This window comes from Dysidea avara, chromosome 8 (assembly GCF_963678975.1).
Source record: "Dysidea avara chromosome 8, odDysAvar1.4, whole genome shotgun sequence".
NCBI lineage: Eukaryota > Metazoa > Porifera > Demospongiae > Dictyoceratida > Dysideidae > Dysidea > Dysidea avara.
In genome coordinates this window covers 18958700-18975166 of record NC_089279.1, presented here as the reverse complement: position 1 = coordinate 18975166, position 16467 = coordinate 18958700, and the positions used below count along the sequence as shown (strand labels likewise).

At 38.3% G+C, this 16467-nt stretch overlaps 2 protein-coding genes across 3 annotated transcripts in view; one reads left to right on the top strand and one right to left on the bottom strand.

Moving 5' to 3' along the window:
• LOC136262734 (uncharacterized protein KIAA1143 homolog) overlaps positions 1-16467 on the top strand; it is a 58299-nt gene that overhangs the window by 24689 nt on the left and 17143 nt on the right. The gene's annotated exons all lie outside the window — the stretch shown is intronic.
• Positions 7945-10089, bottom strand: LOC136262732 (uncharacterized). 2 transcript variants are annotated; one of them, XM_066057114.1, is made up of 4 exons: positions 9871-10089; positions 8682-8936; positions 8328-8633; positions 7945-8278 (listed from the first exon to the last, which is right to left on the bottom strand). In XM_066057114.1, the coding sequence occupies exons 1-4, from the start codon at positions 9938-9940 to the stop codon at positions 8166-8168; spliced, it is 744 nt and encodes a 247-aa protein (XP_065913186.1). In that variant the 5' UTR covers positions 9941-10089; the 3' UTR covers positions 7945-8165. The 2 variants fall into 2 exon arrangements, with proteins under 2 accessions (XP_065913186.1, XP_065913185.1); XM_066057113.1 differs by having other exon boundaries at positions 8682-8966; positions 9871-10088.

The window sequence follows — 16467 nt, the reverse complement described above, 5'->3', positions numbered from 1 at the left end:
ACTGAATTTAGTAATGCGGTCACATTGAAATGAAATATTCTAATACAGCAACCAGCTAAAAATTCAAGATTATTTGTCTTGAAGCTTAAAATCAATGAAAATAGCCTGATACAGCAATAAACTGGCATTATTAGCCAATTATGGTGGCATAATTTTGGGAATAATGGGCAATTCTCAAAAGTATAATATCTAATCAAAAACAGCCAAGCTGTAAAAAAAGTGTGCGGCCCTCAGAAAGGCTATGGTGAAAAAAGATGTGAAATCCAAGGTGGCGGCCAAGAAATGGCTGTGATGGTAGGTTAATGGTAAAAATTTTAATAACGACAATTCAGGTGAATTTTTGTGCCGCTTCACAAAATTTACCTAAATTGTCATTATTAAAATTTTTACCATTAACCTACCATCACAGCCATTTCTTGGCCGCCACCTTGGATTTCACATCTTTTTTCACCATAGCCTTTCTGAGGGCCGCAGACTTTTTTTACAGCTTGGCTGTTTTGGATTAGATTTCATTTCTTTTTGTATTTGTATACCCCAAAGCCGGCCTATGGCCAGCTTTGGGACTTTTTTAACCTATGTTTTTTTCTTTACTACAGGAAGAAGAAAAGATGAAGTAGATGTACTTTAAATATTTTATCAGTAAATGTACAAATTATATATACTGTATAATACATATGTGACCGGATTTGCGAAAAGGGGTCTTCCACACACATCCAATTTGCCAACTTTGACAATTGATAACTTCAGATTGGAAAGCGCTATTGCCTTGCATTTTGGACAGTGGTGAGCACCACTATAGCTGAATACGTGGTGAAAGTTTCAGGTTAATATGTTACTTGAACACTGAGTTATGGTCTCTAACGGGTACGGAATTGGATGTGTGTGGAAGACCCCTTTTCGTAAATCCGGTCACATAATATTATATTGATTACAGAAATCTCCATGGTGGTTTCTTTGTAACTGAACACTCTACAAGGTGACTTCTTCTAATTGCTCTCTCTACAGGGTGAATTGTTTGTAGCTGAACGATCTACAAGGTAACTTCTTCTAGCTGATCTCTCTACAGGGTGATGTGTTTGTAGCTGAATTCTGTATAGGTGATTTGTTTGCAGCTGAGCTCTTTACAGAATGGTTTCTTTGTAGCTGAACTCTCTACAGGGTGATTTGTTTGTAGCTGAAATCCCTACAAGGTAACTTCTTCTAGCTGATCTTTCTACAGGGCGATTTGTTTGTAGCTGAGTTCTCTACAGGGTGTTTGTTTGCAGCTGAATTCTCTACATGGTGGTTTCTTTATAGCTGAACTCTCTACAAGGTGACTTCTTCTAGCTGATCTCTCTACAGGGTGATTTGTTTGTAGCTGAACTCTCTACAGGTGATTTGTTTGTAGCTGAACTCTCTACAAGGCGATACTTCTAGGTGATCTCTCTACAGGATTCCTTGTTTCTAACTGAACTCTCAACAGGGTGATCTGTTCATAGCTGAACTTTCTACTGGGTGATTTGTTTGCAGCTGAACTCTCTAAATGGTGGTTTCTTTGTAGCTGAACTCTCTACAAGGTGACTTGTTTCTAGCTGATCTCTCTACAAGGTGACTTGTTTCTAGCTGATCTCTCTACAGGGTGACTTGTTTCTAGCTGAACTCTCTACAGGTGATTTGTTTGTAGCTGAACTCTCTACATGGTGGTTTCGTTGTAGCTGAACTCTCTACAAGGTAACTTCTTCTAGCTGATCTTTTTACACTGCATATTTGTTTGTAGCTGAGTTCTCTACAGGGTGATTTGTTTGCAGCTGAACTCTCTACATGGGAGTTTCATTGTAGCTGAACTCTCTACAATGTGACTTCTTCTAGCTGAACTCTCTACAGGGTGACTTGAACTCTCTATAGGTGATTTGTTTGCAGCTTTACTCTCTACATGGTGGTTTCTTTGTAGCTGAACTCTCTACAAGGTAACTTCTTCTAGCCGATCTTTCTACAAGGTGATTGAGTTTTTTGCAGCTGAACTCTTTACATGGTGGTTGCTTTGTAGCTGAACTCTCTAAAAGGTGACTTCTTCTAGCTGAACTCTCTACAGGATGATTTGTTTGCAGCTGAACTCTCTACTTGGTAGTTTCTTTGTATCTGAACTCTCTACAATGTGACTTCTTCTAGCTGAACTCTCTACAGGGTGACTTGTTTCTAGCTGAACTCTCTACAGGTGATTTGTTTGCAGCTGAACTCTCTACATGGTGGTTTCTTTGTAGCTGAACTCTCTACAAGGTAACTTCTTCTAGCTGATCTTTCTACAGGGTGATTTGTTTGTAGCTGAATTCTCTACAGGGTGATTTATTTGCAGCTTAACTCTCTACAAGGTGACTTCTTCTAGCTGAACTCTCAACAGAGTGATTGATTTTTTTTGCAGCTGAACTCTCTACATGGTGGTTTCTTTGTAACTGAACTCTCTACAGGGTGATTTGTTTGTAGCTGAACTCTCTACAGGGTGATTTGTTTGTAGCTGAACTCTCTACAGGGTGATCTGTTCATAGCTGAACTCCCTATAAGGTAACTTCTTCTAGCTAATCTTTCTACAGGGCGATTTGTTTGTAGCTGAGTTCTCTACAGGGTGATTTGTTTGCAGCTGAACTCTACATGGTAGTTTCTTTGTAGCTCTACAATGTGACTTCTTCTAGCTGAACTCTCTACAGCGTGACTTGTTTCTAGCTGAACTCTCTACAGGTGATTTGTTTGCAGCTGAACTCTCTACATGGTTTATTTCTTTGTAACTGAACTCCCTGCAAGGTGACTTCTTCTAGCTGATCTCTCTACAGGGAGATTTGTTTGTAGCTTAACTCTCTACAGGTGATTTGTTTGCAGCTGAACTCTCTACATGATGGTTTCTTTGTAGCTGAACTCTCTACAAGGTAATTTCTTCTAGCTGATCTCTCTACAGGCCGATTTGTTTGTAGCTGAACTCTCTACATGATGGTTTCTTTGTAGCTGAACTCTCTACAAGGTGATTTCTTCTATAGCTGATCTTTCTACAGGGTGATTTGTTTGTAGTTGTACTCTCTACATGATAGATTCTTTGTAGCTGAACTCTCTACAAGGTGATTTCTTCTATAGCTGATCTTTCTACAGGGTGATTTGTTTGTACCTGAACTATCTACATGATGGTTTCTTTGTAGCTGAACTCTCTACAAGGTAACTTCTTCTAGCTGATCTCTCTACAGGACAATTTGTTTGTACCTGAACTCTCACATGATTGTTTCTTTGAAGCTGAACTCTCTACGAGGTGATTTCTTCTAGCTGATCTTTCTACAGGGTGATTTGTTTGTAGCAGAACTCTCTACAAGGAAACTTCTTCTAGCTGATCTCTCTACAGGGAGATTTGTTTGTAGCTGAACTCTCTATACATGATTTGTTTGCGGCTGAATTCTCTACATGATGGTTTCTTTGTAGCTGAACTCTCTACAAGTTAACTTCTTCTAGCTGATCTCTTTACAGGGTGAATTGTTTGTAGCTGAACGATCTACAAGGTAACTTCTTCTTACTTATCTCTTTACAGGGTGATTTGTTTGTAGCTGAACTTTCTACAAGGAAACCTCTTTTAACTGAGCTCTGTATAGGGTGAATTGTTTGTAGCTGAACTATCTACAAGGTAACTTCTTCTAGCTGATCTCTCAACAGGATGATTTGTTTGTAGCTGAACTATCTACAAGGTAACTTCTTCTAGCTGATCTCTCTACAGGGTGATTTGTTTGTAGCTGAATTCTGTATAGGTGATTTGTTTGCAGCTGAGCTCTTTACAGAATGGTTTCTTTGTAGCTGAACTCTCTACAAGGTAACTTCTTCTAGCTGATGTATCTACAGGGTCACTAGTTTGTAGCTGAATTCTCTACATGGTGGTTTCTTTGTAACTGAACTATCTACAAGGTGACATCTTCTAGCTGATCTTTCAACAGGGTGATTTGTTTGTAACTGAACTCTCTACAAGAAAACTTCTTCTAACTGATGTCTAAACAGGGTGAATTGTTTGTAGCTGAACTCTCTACAGGGTGATTTGTTTGTAGCTGATCTCTATACAGGTTATTTATTTCTAACTGATCTCTTGAATTCTGTTCAGGGTGACTGCTCTATTAGGATGACTGCTCTATTAGAGTATCTCGATCTCGCACTTGCTACACCAAGTTGGATTTCGTGTTATAACTCCGTGGCTTTAAGTCTGATTCTTCTACACCATTGAAGAGCCTTTCTAAGATGATAACTCCATCTGTACAGCGATTTTCAAAGCATTACCCCAAGTGGTTTATCTGGTAGGCGTGGCAAGCATAATAATAATAATAATAATAAAATTAAAAATTAGCTAATCTCGATTGCATAATTGTTACACACTGTTGATTTTTTCGCTGTATCTTCTTGGTTTTTAGCTCGATTTCTTTCAAACCACAAAAGGTTTGAGGTTCAATAGTTAACCTATTCACCCACCGATTTTCAGCTTCTTCCCATACGCGGTTTACCCTGTAGGCGTGACAACATATTGGTGTTATTTTTCGTGCATAATCGCTCATAACTCTGCCTGTTTATGGTATTCCAGCCAAAGTTGGTACCGAGATGCGCCTTTATACCCCCCTTCTGTGTGCCAAATTTCAAGGCAATCGGATAACGCGTTCACGTTTTATAGCAGTTTTTGTAAGTGTGCGAAAAGAGGAAGAAAAATAAGAAGAAGAAAAAAAAAAAACTAAGAAACTAAGCCAATTTTTGAAGTCGCATATCTCAGGAATGCCTGAAGCGATTTCGCTCAAATTTGGAATGTGGAGTGCTGAAGCTGGAGGGAATCTACACAGCAAAATTTGTCTTGTTTCATCAAGGAAGCACAGAGCTACGGAGGTGCGAAAATTGCGTTTTCTTTCTTCCTGTCAATATACTCACGGGGTTGCGCGCCGGCTTCTTGGGCCGCACGACACACTACCGTGTGTCTTGATATAGGTGATTTTTTTAGCAATGCTCAATTTTTGGAGCATAATAGCCTCATGCCTAATCATGGTTGATGATGGTGCGCAATGACAAAACTATTATACATTTAACAACTCAAGGATGCATATGGAATCAATTGAAATTTGGCTCATTTGTAGTACAGCTTGATCCACTCTGAAAATATTCCATAATCTTGGCCTACCATAATCTTTTCATTCAAATGTCTTTCACTATATATTTCCAATGGGCCATAAAAGTGCACTGTCTGTTATGTCCCTTTCCCAAACTTGTAATGGAACCAAACTACAGCAGCCGGCACATGCTTATGCTCCTGACACATAACTGTTACCACTACTGAATGACATGACATGTTGGCTCACTTGGCTGAAATGTTATGTTTCTCTTTGGAAAATACACTTTTGTTGTCTCAAGGTTCAGCTCAACTTGTACATGGGTAGTTGCATTTTTGAGTATTCTTAACTTTGTCATAGTATCCAAAGGGATGCATAGAATTACAGAGGATTCATTCATGTCTCACAGATTTCACAATCGCAGAAATTTATTGTACTGAAGGCTATTTTGACAGGTGGGCAAAAATTTGGACGTAGCAATAATAACTCACTGTACAATGGCACTCGGGTGAGATCTCAATCCAAAATTGATATAGCTACTTCTTGTGTTATATTTGTCTCTTGAACACACCCAGCTGCAGCTAGCTTGTGCTATATTTATTTCACTTGCCACGGTGCCAGTATTTAACAGGGTGTATGAGAAGGGAGCTTGTTTATTTAGTTTTTTTTCAGTGATTTCTAGTCTACTTATTACTATTTTTTACCTAACCGATAACCAAGACACCAGGATGGCATCGTGAAGCTAGTTTTTGGGTGATATATTTGGCCAGAAAAGCCCAAACCTCCATATGCATGATCCCTGAAGTTGGCTGTCTGGGGAATTTCATACCAGTGACCATTGCAAAACTTAGCAATGTATGCCAGAGTACAATAATTATGTTGCACACTTCAGCAGGCAACTCGTGTTGTCATCTCCTGTTTGTACTGGATATTTGGCTTCAGCATCATGGGATGTGTTATCATGTGTAGTTGATCCATTGATGTAATCATTTTGTTTTATAAGTAGATGTAGTTAACTTTTTTTTGTCTTGCCAGGGCTCTCCAATTATTTTTATTACTTTAAAAGTAACTTGATAACCCTAACACTAGACTCCTGCCCCCTTGTAATTTTATTGTACATGTAATTGTCAAATTATGACATTATTATCAGTACTACTGTGCTGTATGATTATTTTTAACATAAGCATATCCTTTTTGGATTCAGAACTGAAAAATAGTCTATTCATTGACAAAGTTACTGCAGCTGATTGATGATTGCAAAGTTAAATGAGTTCAAAAATGGATAATGGAAAATTATGTAGTCTTTGAACTGAAAAATTGGAAATATTTCAAATTAAAAAAAACAAAAACAGCCAAGGCTTTCAAAAGCCTGGGTGAAAAATATTGTGAAATCAAAGGCGGTAGCAGATGTTAATGACAATTAGAACAGTCAGCTACCTAGAGTTACTGACTGTTCTATTAGAGTATATCAATCTTTTGAGTGATATGTATTTTGATAAGCAAGAGTTACATTTTATAGTAGTTCACAAGTGTTCTGCCTATTATGTTAGTCAATGCTTTCAGGTACCTATTATGCTCTCATAATCAGCGGATCCCTACTGATGGGTTGGTCAGCAAAACATAGTATGTGTGTACATTGGCCAATTAGTTTCAATAGAACATGCCGCGCTCTATTTCCAATGAGTGTCTTATACAGTATATGATTTGTAAATATAAATATGTAACTATTTCCCAAATTTCTTTGTTAATACAATGGGATCATTGATTAATGTTTTAATGAATTTCCTAGTTCCTTATGCACTGGATCTTCCCCTGACCAGAGATCAACAGTCCATACACATAACATCAATTTTATGCATACATATCACACTACTTTACAAACCACTTAATCATACACTAAAAATACTACTCTTAATTCAAAAGGGGACAAGCACACACATTGTATACAACTGTAATGCTTAGCAGAGAGGAACTGCTATATGCGTGTGTGATTTTTCACTGTTAGACATCCCAACAGGTGCCTTTTAGCATACCACAGTACGTAAAATGTAAGATTTATGACCCATTTCTTTTCACTGACAGTGCAAGGTGTCGATTCGTAGTAGCGCATTATAGCTTCCCTACATTTGTAAATGGAAAAAATTTTTTGTTTTGTGATGGCAGAACATAACTGAAAATGTAGTGTAATGGTCACTTAACTTTTGTAGTAATTGATAATTGCAGTATGCATTCTGACAAAAACATTAATTCCATTCTTTCTTTTGATGGGATATGCGCTGATTCACCAGTCATAATTATGTTCTAAAAAGTAAACAAATAAGTAGGAGGATCATAGCCATAAACAGTAGCGAAACAAGGGAGGTCACCTACATCTGCAGATATACTGGCGGACAAGAAGGGAGTAATTGTCCACTATGTAGTATATATGCAGGTGTAGGTGACCTCCCTTGTTTCATATCTATGATCCCTTAAAATTTCTACTAGTATTACTGCAGTTGTTTTGAAAGACTATTCTGGATATGTCTGGTACGTAATAGGAAGATGATGATGAAATTTGGCTTTATCAGCAAATTTTTGTCTCATGGTTTATCAGGGAAACTGTTATATCGATAAACAGGATGTTGTGAGCCACATTATTTTGTTCTGAAGTTAGCAGGAAGTGAGGTAATTTGCTTGTTTTGCATTTTCATTTTTAGTTCACTGGAAGAATCTCAATGTGTATGTGCGTGCGTGTGTGTACCCACATACATGCGTGTGTGAAGTATGTTCCTACAACTTTTATGGGATAGAAAGGCTTGGTGGGTTATTTAAAAATACCCATTAGATACGAGATATTTATATGTCTCTAATGGAAAGTTACACATACTGTATATAAACTATTAATATTGATCAAAATAAAATTTACAATTTGACTATGTACGTATATTATTCTTTTATTGTCTCTATCTACTTATACTCTACTTACACATAGCATATCCTTATACAGTTTATACAGACCTTGCATACACTACCTATGAATACTCTATATATTAGTACATAAAATATACAATTATGTAGGTTAGTGATTCTGTTGATTTCTGGCATTTATAAACTGCACATGATCACAAGTATAAATATCATCAGAAAGTTGATGCTGTTAGTGCTGCCTCTTCCTGGTAAAGGGGTTGTTGGTTCAGGAGTGTTGTCTGGATCTGTGCCTGTAAGATAGACAGTGAAATAATAGGACATGTTGCTTAGTTAACTCACCTTCAGTAAGACTTAGTTCTGTAACATTTAGTTTTGATGACTGTTGAGTCCGACAATTTCTACACTTCACAGAACAGTAGACGATGGCATTATGACACTTTGCTGTTACATGTGGTATAGTGAGTACTACTTGTCCTGTGTACATACTAACATTAGTATAGCTTGTAGTATATGGACAGTCAGTTGAGGGAATGTTCAACTTTGCCTCTACGACAGGTGCCAGGTTTCCTGTAGCAGTGCATGTTCCAATATAGTTTGTATGTTTAGTAGTTGGAGGGAAGTTCATCTCTATTGTGGATGGCATTACTATAACACATATATTAATAGTTGTTAGGTATCAACTGTTCCACCCACCTTGTATTGTCAAATAACAATATGTTGAGTTTGCGCTACCATCCCTACATCTTTTCTGACACCTGTGGCTCCCACCATCTGTAACACTGTGTATTCTTCCATTGTATTGATAAGACTGTCCTTTCTGTATTTCATCGTAATTATGTGTTCCCAGATTGTCTCTCTCAAATACAAATTCATGTTCTCCAGGACAATCTAGATCTTGGTTGCACAAAAAACTTGCTGTGTTATTATACTGCTTGCATATTGGCTGTCCTGTATTAGGTTGTGACGAACAAATAGTCCCTGTAAACACAAAGTGTTACATATACTTACACTGTATTACATACATGATGCGATAGTATGTTACAGGTTTTTGCAATTGAATTTGGCGACTTTGCAATTGAATTCATCCGTTTGCAACTCACTACACTCAGCAACTACACTCGGCAACTACCTCAGAGCTGACGCCTTGTAGCTACATGAACTCATGCACACACACACACACAGCACCTTAGGTCATTTTCCTATTTGTGTATAAATATGTTGTACAGCTGTACTTTTATTAGTTGTGCTCCAACCGAACATGCTCCTCAGTTCGCGAGCAACCGCTCGCCCATATGGCACCCTTGCCATATAAAATTTAACTGCAAAAACGACGAATTCTATTGCAAAAGCGTCACTGATGCAACTGTTGTGTCAGGGTCGATAGTTCAGTGAGCTCAAGGTCGATAGTTCAGTCTCGATTATTCAGTGAACTGCTGACTGTGTGCTGAGTGAGCTTGGTCGATCACAGCCTGCTACAAATTCGTCCGTAACAAGAATGGCAGCTGGAGCAAACACGAAAACATGATGTAGCAGCTGCTACAAGAACTTGTTCAAGTACAACAGTAGTAAACAACTCATATTCTTCCTCTGCAGCCTATTAGCAACATTCCGAACTCTACTGCACCATTCGCGATGGGTGTGGTCACTCGCGAGCAAGCTAATTAACTTGTCAGATAGCTATCAACTTCGCGTACTACCAGCTCCAATTACCTTCTAGTGTCTCAAGTGTAACTCTCCATGGTGTAAATAATTCATCTCTTAATGAACGGTTGGTTTCTTGGAGCCGTTTTGTTTATGACGAATTGTAATGCAAACCGACTAATTCAACTGCAAACAGGACGAATTCAATTGCAAAAACCTGTAATAGTATTTGCATCCTTACCATAGCTGGATGCTTCACAGTTGGCGTAAGCATATATAAAGATATTACTCAGGATGATTATGAAGATCATGTTGTACCAGTTTATATACACTACTTCAGCTAATGTCTTGTAGTAGCTACTGTATTAGGGTACTGCTATAAGGTTATTTAGCCTTTTTGACAAGTTAATCAATATCCAGTCAAGTAGCACTAATTGGTTTGGATCTATGTACTGATTTGGAATTCAAGGCTTTTATACTTGTCTGGCCTGAATAGCAGGGGATTATTCTGGGAAAACTGATTACTTAATTGTTGTAACCACATGTTTATCATCATAATAGTATGTCACCTCATATTGAATCCCAGGGTGTGGGAGTGTCAAAGTGCTGTGCTGGGTTATAGCTACCATACAGCTACACTGGATGGCTCTACTGCTGTACAATATATTAGAAAGCAGCATGAATAATTCTTGACACAGTTAATGAGGTTATTAATACCACTTAGAGACCTGAGGTGAGGGCTCTAAATAATAGTTATACGGGCACAATGTGGAGTCTGAAATTTATAAACCCGAAAGCCTGGGCTGTAGCGCACAAGCGAAGTGAGGGTGCTACTAAGGGCCTTAGGGTTTATAAATTTCATAGACTCCACATTGTGCCTGTATAACTACTTTAGACTCTATTTCACATTACACTCAGATTACTTACCTCATCCACGGCTGCTTCTGCTGTAGATTCAGTAAAAGTGGCTGGTTTTCTTGCGATAATACTAGCACCATGGCAACTATATGTCCTCACGTGACAAAATAATAGCGCTCGTTAATTCACTGTACGTGAACAATGCATAGCGATTGGATAAACCTAGATTTTGAGCATATGTTATATTGTACGTGAAGGTGTGGAGTATATTAGAAAACAAGGTGGAGTATATATGAGATTTATTACCCACCCAAAACAGCCTAAATAGAGTCTGAATTTCATTTAGAGACCTGTTGTAAAATGAGACTGTTATGGTAAATTCAACAACATAATATTACAGTAAATTCAACAACACTTCAAAGAGTTTTCTATGTCACTGATTGAATTAGTGGTTGTATGGTTAAGTGAGACTTGGGTTTTTACCTTCATCAGCCATTCCAGCACTTGACCAAGCTAGCCGTTAATGCATATTACAGTTACCCCAACAATGTTCCACTTTCACAACTAGCTAGCCATCAGTAAAACTACTGGTGTTGCCTGGTTTACAACAAGCTTGTCAGCACTGTTGCCACTAGACTATCAACACACTTCAGCTGTGCTATTGCACCTGTTTGTAACATATGTCGTTTCATGGCCAGTTGTAATAACATGGCCAGTTGTAATAACGCCATTTGTCATAAAGCTTGTCACTTTGTAATAAAGCTTGTGTTTCGTGGCCAGTTGTTATAAAGCTTGTCCCTTCATGGCCAGTTGTAATACAGCTGTCCTGTTGTAATAAAGCTTGTCACTTCGTGGCCAGCTTGTATTAGCTAGTCAATAAGCCTTGGAAGAGCCACCTTGGAACTAAATAACAGCTGCAAAAACAGCACTAATCTGGCCACTAAACCTGCTGCACATGCAAACACGCTGTAATGGACCTTACCTAGCGTGACTTTGTGCTGCTTTTGTCAGTGCTGGTAACAAACTGCTTTCTAAATAGGTTAAAAAAATAAAAATTTAAAAAAATTCTAAATAGGTTAGATACCCACTAGTGTCGTTTTATAGTAGGTTGAAATCCTCGTGCTTGGTTTGGCCTCTCGGCAGGCATTAATTAGTGACCAAACTGCGCCCTTGGGTTGTCAACCCTACTAAAAAAACCTCCAGTGGGTATCTAACATACACTTAGTTGTCACTCAATGATAACTCACTTTGTGGTGGAGCCACCTAGACTTGTTCAAGACACAATAACAACCACGAGTGGTTTAGTTACCATTGGATTAAAATGTGTAAATGCGTACTTTACTAATGGTTACAGTAAGCAACTGATTTTGCCTATACTCACTACGAAGTCAAACTACTACATGTCAGAAAAAAAGTTTTCAATGTCTACTCCATCCATGAGTGCAGAAATGTCAATATTCTGCCTGTCATAGCTAGCCTCATTCTTGTTACCAACTGTCATATTACCAGTTGGGCAAGCATTGACTATAAAATTAACAGTGCCAGTACTGTTATTGTTTATAACAGGATTAAATGCTCCCAGCTGTAGTGGAATTGCAGAGTTACCAACACCACCCATACGCTTCACTACCTCATCATTACTAGCACTAGAACTTGCACAATGTCCTCTGTCTGGTTGTACAGGTAGCTTCTCAACTTCATTTCTATAATTATACAGTACAATAGTACTGTATATTAGGGACATCGAAGATGTGGGGGCGATCCGTGATATAATATAACCCAAAAATCTGCCACGATTTTTCCTCACGATATGACAGTATTGGTTGGGTAAAACCAAGCCCAAAAGTGTCTTCAGATCGACCTGAAACGTTTCCGTCAAGTTGCTACAGAATTTAGAAAAAAAATTATTCAATAGAATTTTCTACTGCCTGCCTGGCCTTCAGTCAAGCGTAGCGGAAAAGTGGCTACAGTTACAGCCCTAATTTTTTAGCAGAAACGTTTCTAGTTCACTTAAGAAAAAACGCTTGGTAGATTGATAAGCATACAATGCTTGCGCTATTGTCTTACCTTTTATCCTTCTTTACCATGGCCATCAGTTAAGGTTCTACCGCTGAGTGTTAATAGACTACAGTACGGCTTCCATACCAGTGTATATTGCATCAAACTATTCGAATACACGTGCACCAAAAACACGTACGTGACTCGCTGTTGATATCGATCAGAGAGAGCAACTCTCGGCGAACTATATAACAATGTGTAAGTCAATAAATATGGTTTATTTAGTATACATATATAAACCGAGTTGGGTTATCCAGGTCCTGCTTTACAGATTATTCGGGTCTGACCCCATGTGCTAAATTAAAAGTGGATGTGTTACTACACATCATAGCGTAGCTCTGCTTCTTTCATGAGCCACGCCAATTATAGTCTGTAGACATATGGTAGCCACGTCCATTCATCAGTGTGTAGGTATGCACAATCCACGCCCACTTATGTAAATTACTGTCTGTAGACATATGGTAGCCACGCTCATTCATCAGTCCGTAGGTATGCACGAATCCACGTCCAGTATTGTCCGCAGCCTTATGTAGAGCCACGCCCACTGCTCAGTTGTTATTGTATGAGTCATAATCTAGTATAATAGTGCTGTGAGTAACTCAGCAGATATTTAGTGGTCATGAGCTTGCAAAAAAGCTTCACAATTAAGTATAAGAAGCAGCACAGTAGGGATATTCACTTCTTATTGTTTTACAGTATTTGGACATTACGTACTACTCCAATCCAGCTTGTTTCAGTACTTTTTATTGCAGCATTATACACTGTCCCTAATCTAATTTAAAATTCTAAATTTTTTCTTATATTTGTTATCCATAGATCTTCCAGTAAATATATTACAAGCAGCTTTCTTTTGTACATCGGATACCTTTTCGTATTGGCATAGTGCCATGATGGAATGATAGCCAGTTATTCCCTGAATGACCCTCTCTGGCACTTTAGCTTGGAATAATTCAATGGCTCCTGATGCTCAAAGACTATGGTTACTACCAGCTCCGGATTTAGTAAACTATAGACTTTACCAGTTTACCAGGTTACTTAGGTAGTGCTTACCTCTAGGTTGTTGCGAGTACTATGGACCATGACTTCTATACTGATCTAATGGTCTGCAGTAGAATATATCCTGGTCAAATGCAGCTTGTGGCAACTCCTTTAAGTATAAATCCAGTCATGTTACCAAACATCGTTCACCACTGCTTTCACTTCTGTAAATAGTAATGTTATCAACATCAAGCTGAAAAAAGCCACCATTGTGATTCTTTGATCCATGTTTACTATAGACGTATCTGTCCGGGTCATTGTATTGCTTAAACTGAGATGGCTTCAATCCTCTCTGTTCTTCTCCCTCTGTCAAACAGCACACCTTACCCACATTGTAAAATACAGCATTCTGCAATTCTATAGGCATGTTACTGTTTAATATGCCAGTTTCCCACAGTTTATCTTCACTAGATTTGTGATAACTTTAGCAGACTTTGTCTCTGTCCTGACTCCTGTATCACAAAGAGACCTAAATACAACATCACATGTTGCGTGTAACCTTTTTAAACCATGGATCCTTTCTGTTCTAAAAATTTACTGGATCCGTTTGTTGTTCTCTTGCATATCGAAGCAGACCACAAAGGGATTGGTACAATATCTTGGGCGGATATTCTGTGCCATCAGCCCGTCTCACTTCACTTATAAAATGCTGCGAACAGTCACAAATGATCTTGGTGTCATGGTTCTTCTCAAAAATATCAGTCGGATATGCAACATCCATGCGTTTGTTACACTGTTCAACCCACTTCTTGTAGACACAAACTGCCCATGAAGTACTGTGTGAAGTGTTTTTAGGAATACATCCTTTTGAAGATTTATGGACTTCTTCATTGCTTACAGTAGTATTCAATCTGCTTGATGGTGACAATACTTTTTTCTTCTCCTTGTGTAATTGTAGCGAATACTTCTGTTTTTTTGCCATCGGCTTTGTGCTATCTCCATCATTTGCAGTCCTTACTGACTTGGAGGTAGGGTTGATGCCATCGGCTTCTTTGCTCTGTACCCTCTCCAACAGGCCTTGTGTGCCACAACAATCCCACTCTGGTAGCCCTAAGCAATATGGTGAGTTACCCAGGCACCGTCGCTTCTCTATAGGCCTCTTATCCATACAACTAAAAGGCTAGAAAGCTGTTATGTCAAACACTACGATCTCATAAATGACACACCAGAACTCAGTTGCTTTCGGTAGACTCCCGCACACTGGGATATAAAATAGTTATATCTGGTATACTCGGATGATATCATTGTTATTACACTCGTCCTTGGCTCCGCCTTGGACTCATGTAATAACAATGATATCACCCTCATAACAAGATATAACTATAACTTACACCATGCATAATCTATATTGCATCATGTACGTATGTAGTATGTAATATGACTGTTAGTGTAGTACGTAAGTCACTGAGAATAAACAAGATTGTATTTAAAAGTAGTACCCAATGGTTAGTAGATATCCCTTACAGCCTAATGAGGATTGTCGTAGTCACTATGATTGAAAACAGTTATACAGGTATGGTCATGTAAAGACATACATTAATCAGTAACACTTGTGATACTCCATATGTACCCATCACCCACACAATGGTACTATAGTAACATATAAAAAAAGGCTGACTCTATTGTGCTTTATCTTTGAATAATTGGTATATGAGCTAGCCTACTCACGGTTTGTTCATCTATACACTTTACACAATGGCTTTCCATGTGTATCCTGTTGAATCTTTAAAATTCAGTTGTTGCCATACATGTGACATGTCTGTGTTCTCATATTTTGTAGTTATAATACCATTATACGGTTACAAGGGATATGACCAGTAGATAAAATGATTATAGATAGCAATTTATAATGAAATAGCACCTGTTGAAGATCGAAATCAGTAGCAATTCTTGATGGATCAGACATTTTAGACTCTTTAGCGGTGCTACTCCCATCTGCTCATGGTTAGTGAAGGAGACAAGAGTTCATCAAAAGTCCTCCTTGCTCAGGTGAATAATTGTTGGTTGATTTAGGCACTTGTTATTAGAGACTTGTTTACTGTTTAGATAAGGATTTCGCGAAATGTGTAAAGTTATACCACAAAGCGTGATATATCACTTATTTCCACAGTTTGCCGTGGTATATAACTGGCACGTTGCTTTTGATCTCAACCACAGGTGTGGTATATTACTGGAATACATGTCAGCATATAAAGGAAGACCAAGTCTCATCCCCAGCCGCTCATGTACCAGTCAAACTGCTGAAGGAGATGAGCTGAAAATTGAAATGTAAATAGGTTTATCATCTTAGGAAGGCTTTTCAGTGGAATAGAGGTTGCCTGGAGACACTAATCAGCCCAGGAAGTGTGCACTAATAAAGTATTATTACCTGAGTAGCTTGCTTAGCCATTGTTTATGAACCTTATCTGAAATTACATCACAGACCGCTGTAGTGTGGGGATGTTCGTAAAATTTGTATGGGCGACTATCGGAAGAAAAATTTTGAACGGCAATATCTCAGCTAAGACGGAAGATATCAAGCTCTAACCAGCAGGTATGGTTATAAATTAGCTGAAAGAATAGGAATCTAGCGTTGTTTTGAAAATCAACTGAAAATCACTTTTACACACTTATTGTAATGTCTTATAGCCATACCTGCTAGTTAGAGTTCGATATCTTCCTTTTTGGCTGAGATATTGCCGTTCAAAAATTTTCTTCCCATATAGTCACCCATACAAATTTCACGAATGTCCCCGCACTACAGCGGCCATTTTTATGTCTGTGACGTAATTATGGATAAATCTATTGCTATTCTTTGCAAAATCTAAAATCAACTTTAAGGTTTTTGTACATAAACTGTTGGGGTTTATTAACCATGCCAGCAAAGATTCCAGCTGGAAAGTTT

Bases quoted from the DNA above. Each gene is read 5' to 3' on its own strand.
- LOC136262732 (XM_066057113.1), bottom strand. From the start codon at position 9,940: ATGATCTTCATAATCATCCTGAGTAATATCTTTATATATGCTTACGCC. The intron at 8,634-8,681 runs GTGGGTGGAACA...TATGTGTTATAG, and splicing joins TTGTTATTTGACAATACAAG to TAATGCCATCCACAATAGAG. The intron at 8,279-8,327 runs GTGAGTTAACTA...TCTATCTTACAG, and splicing joins AGAACTAAGTCTTACTGAAG to GCACAGATCCAGACAACACT.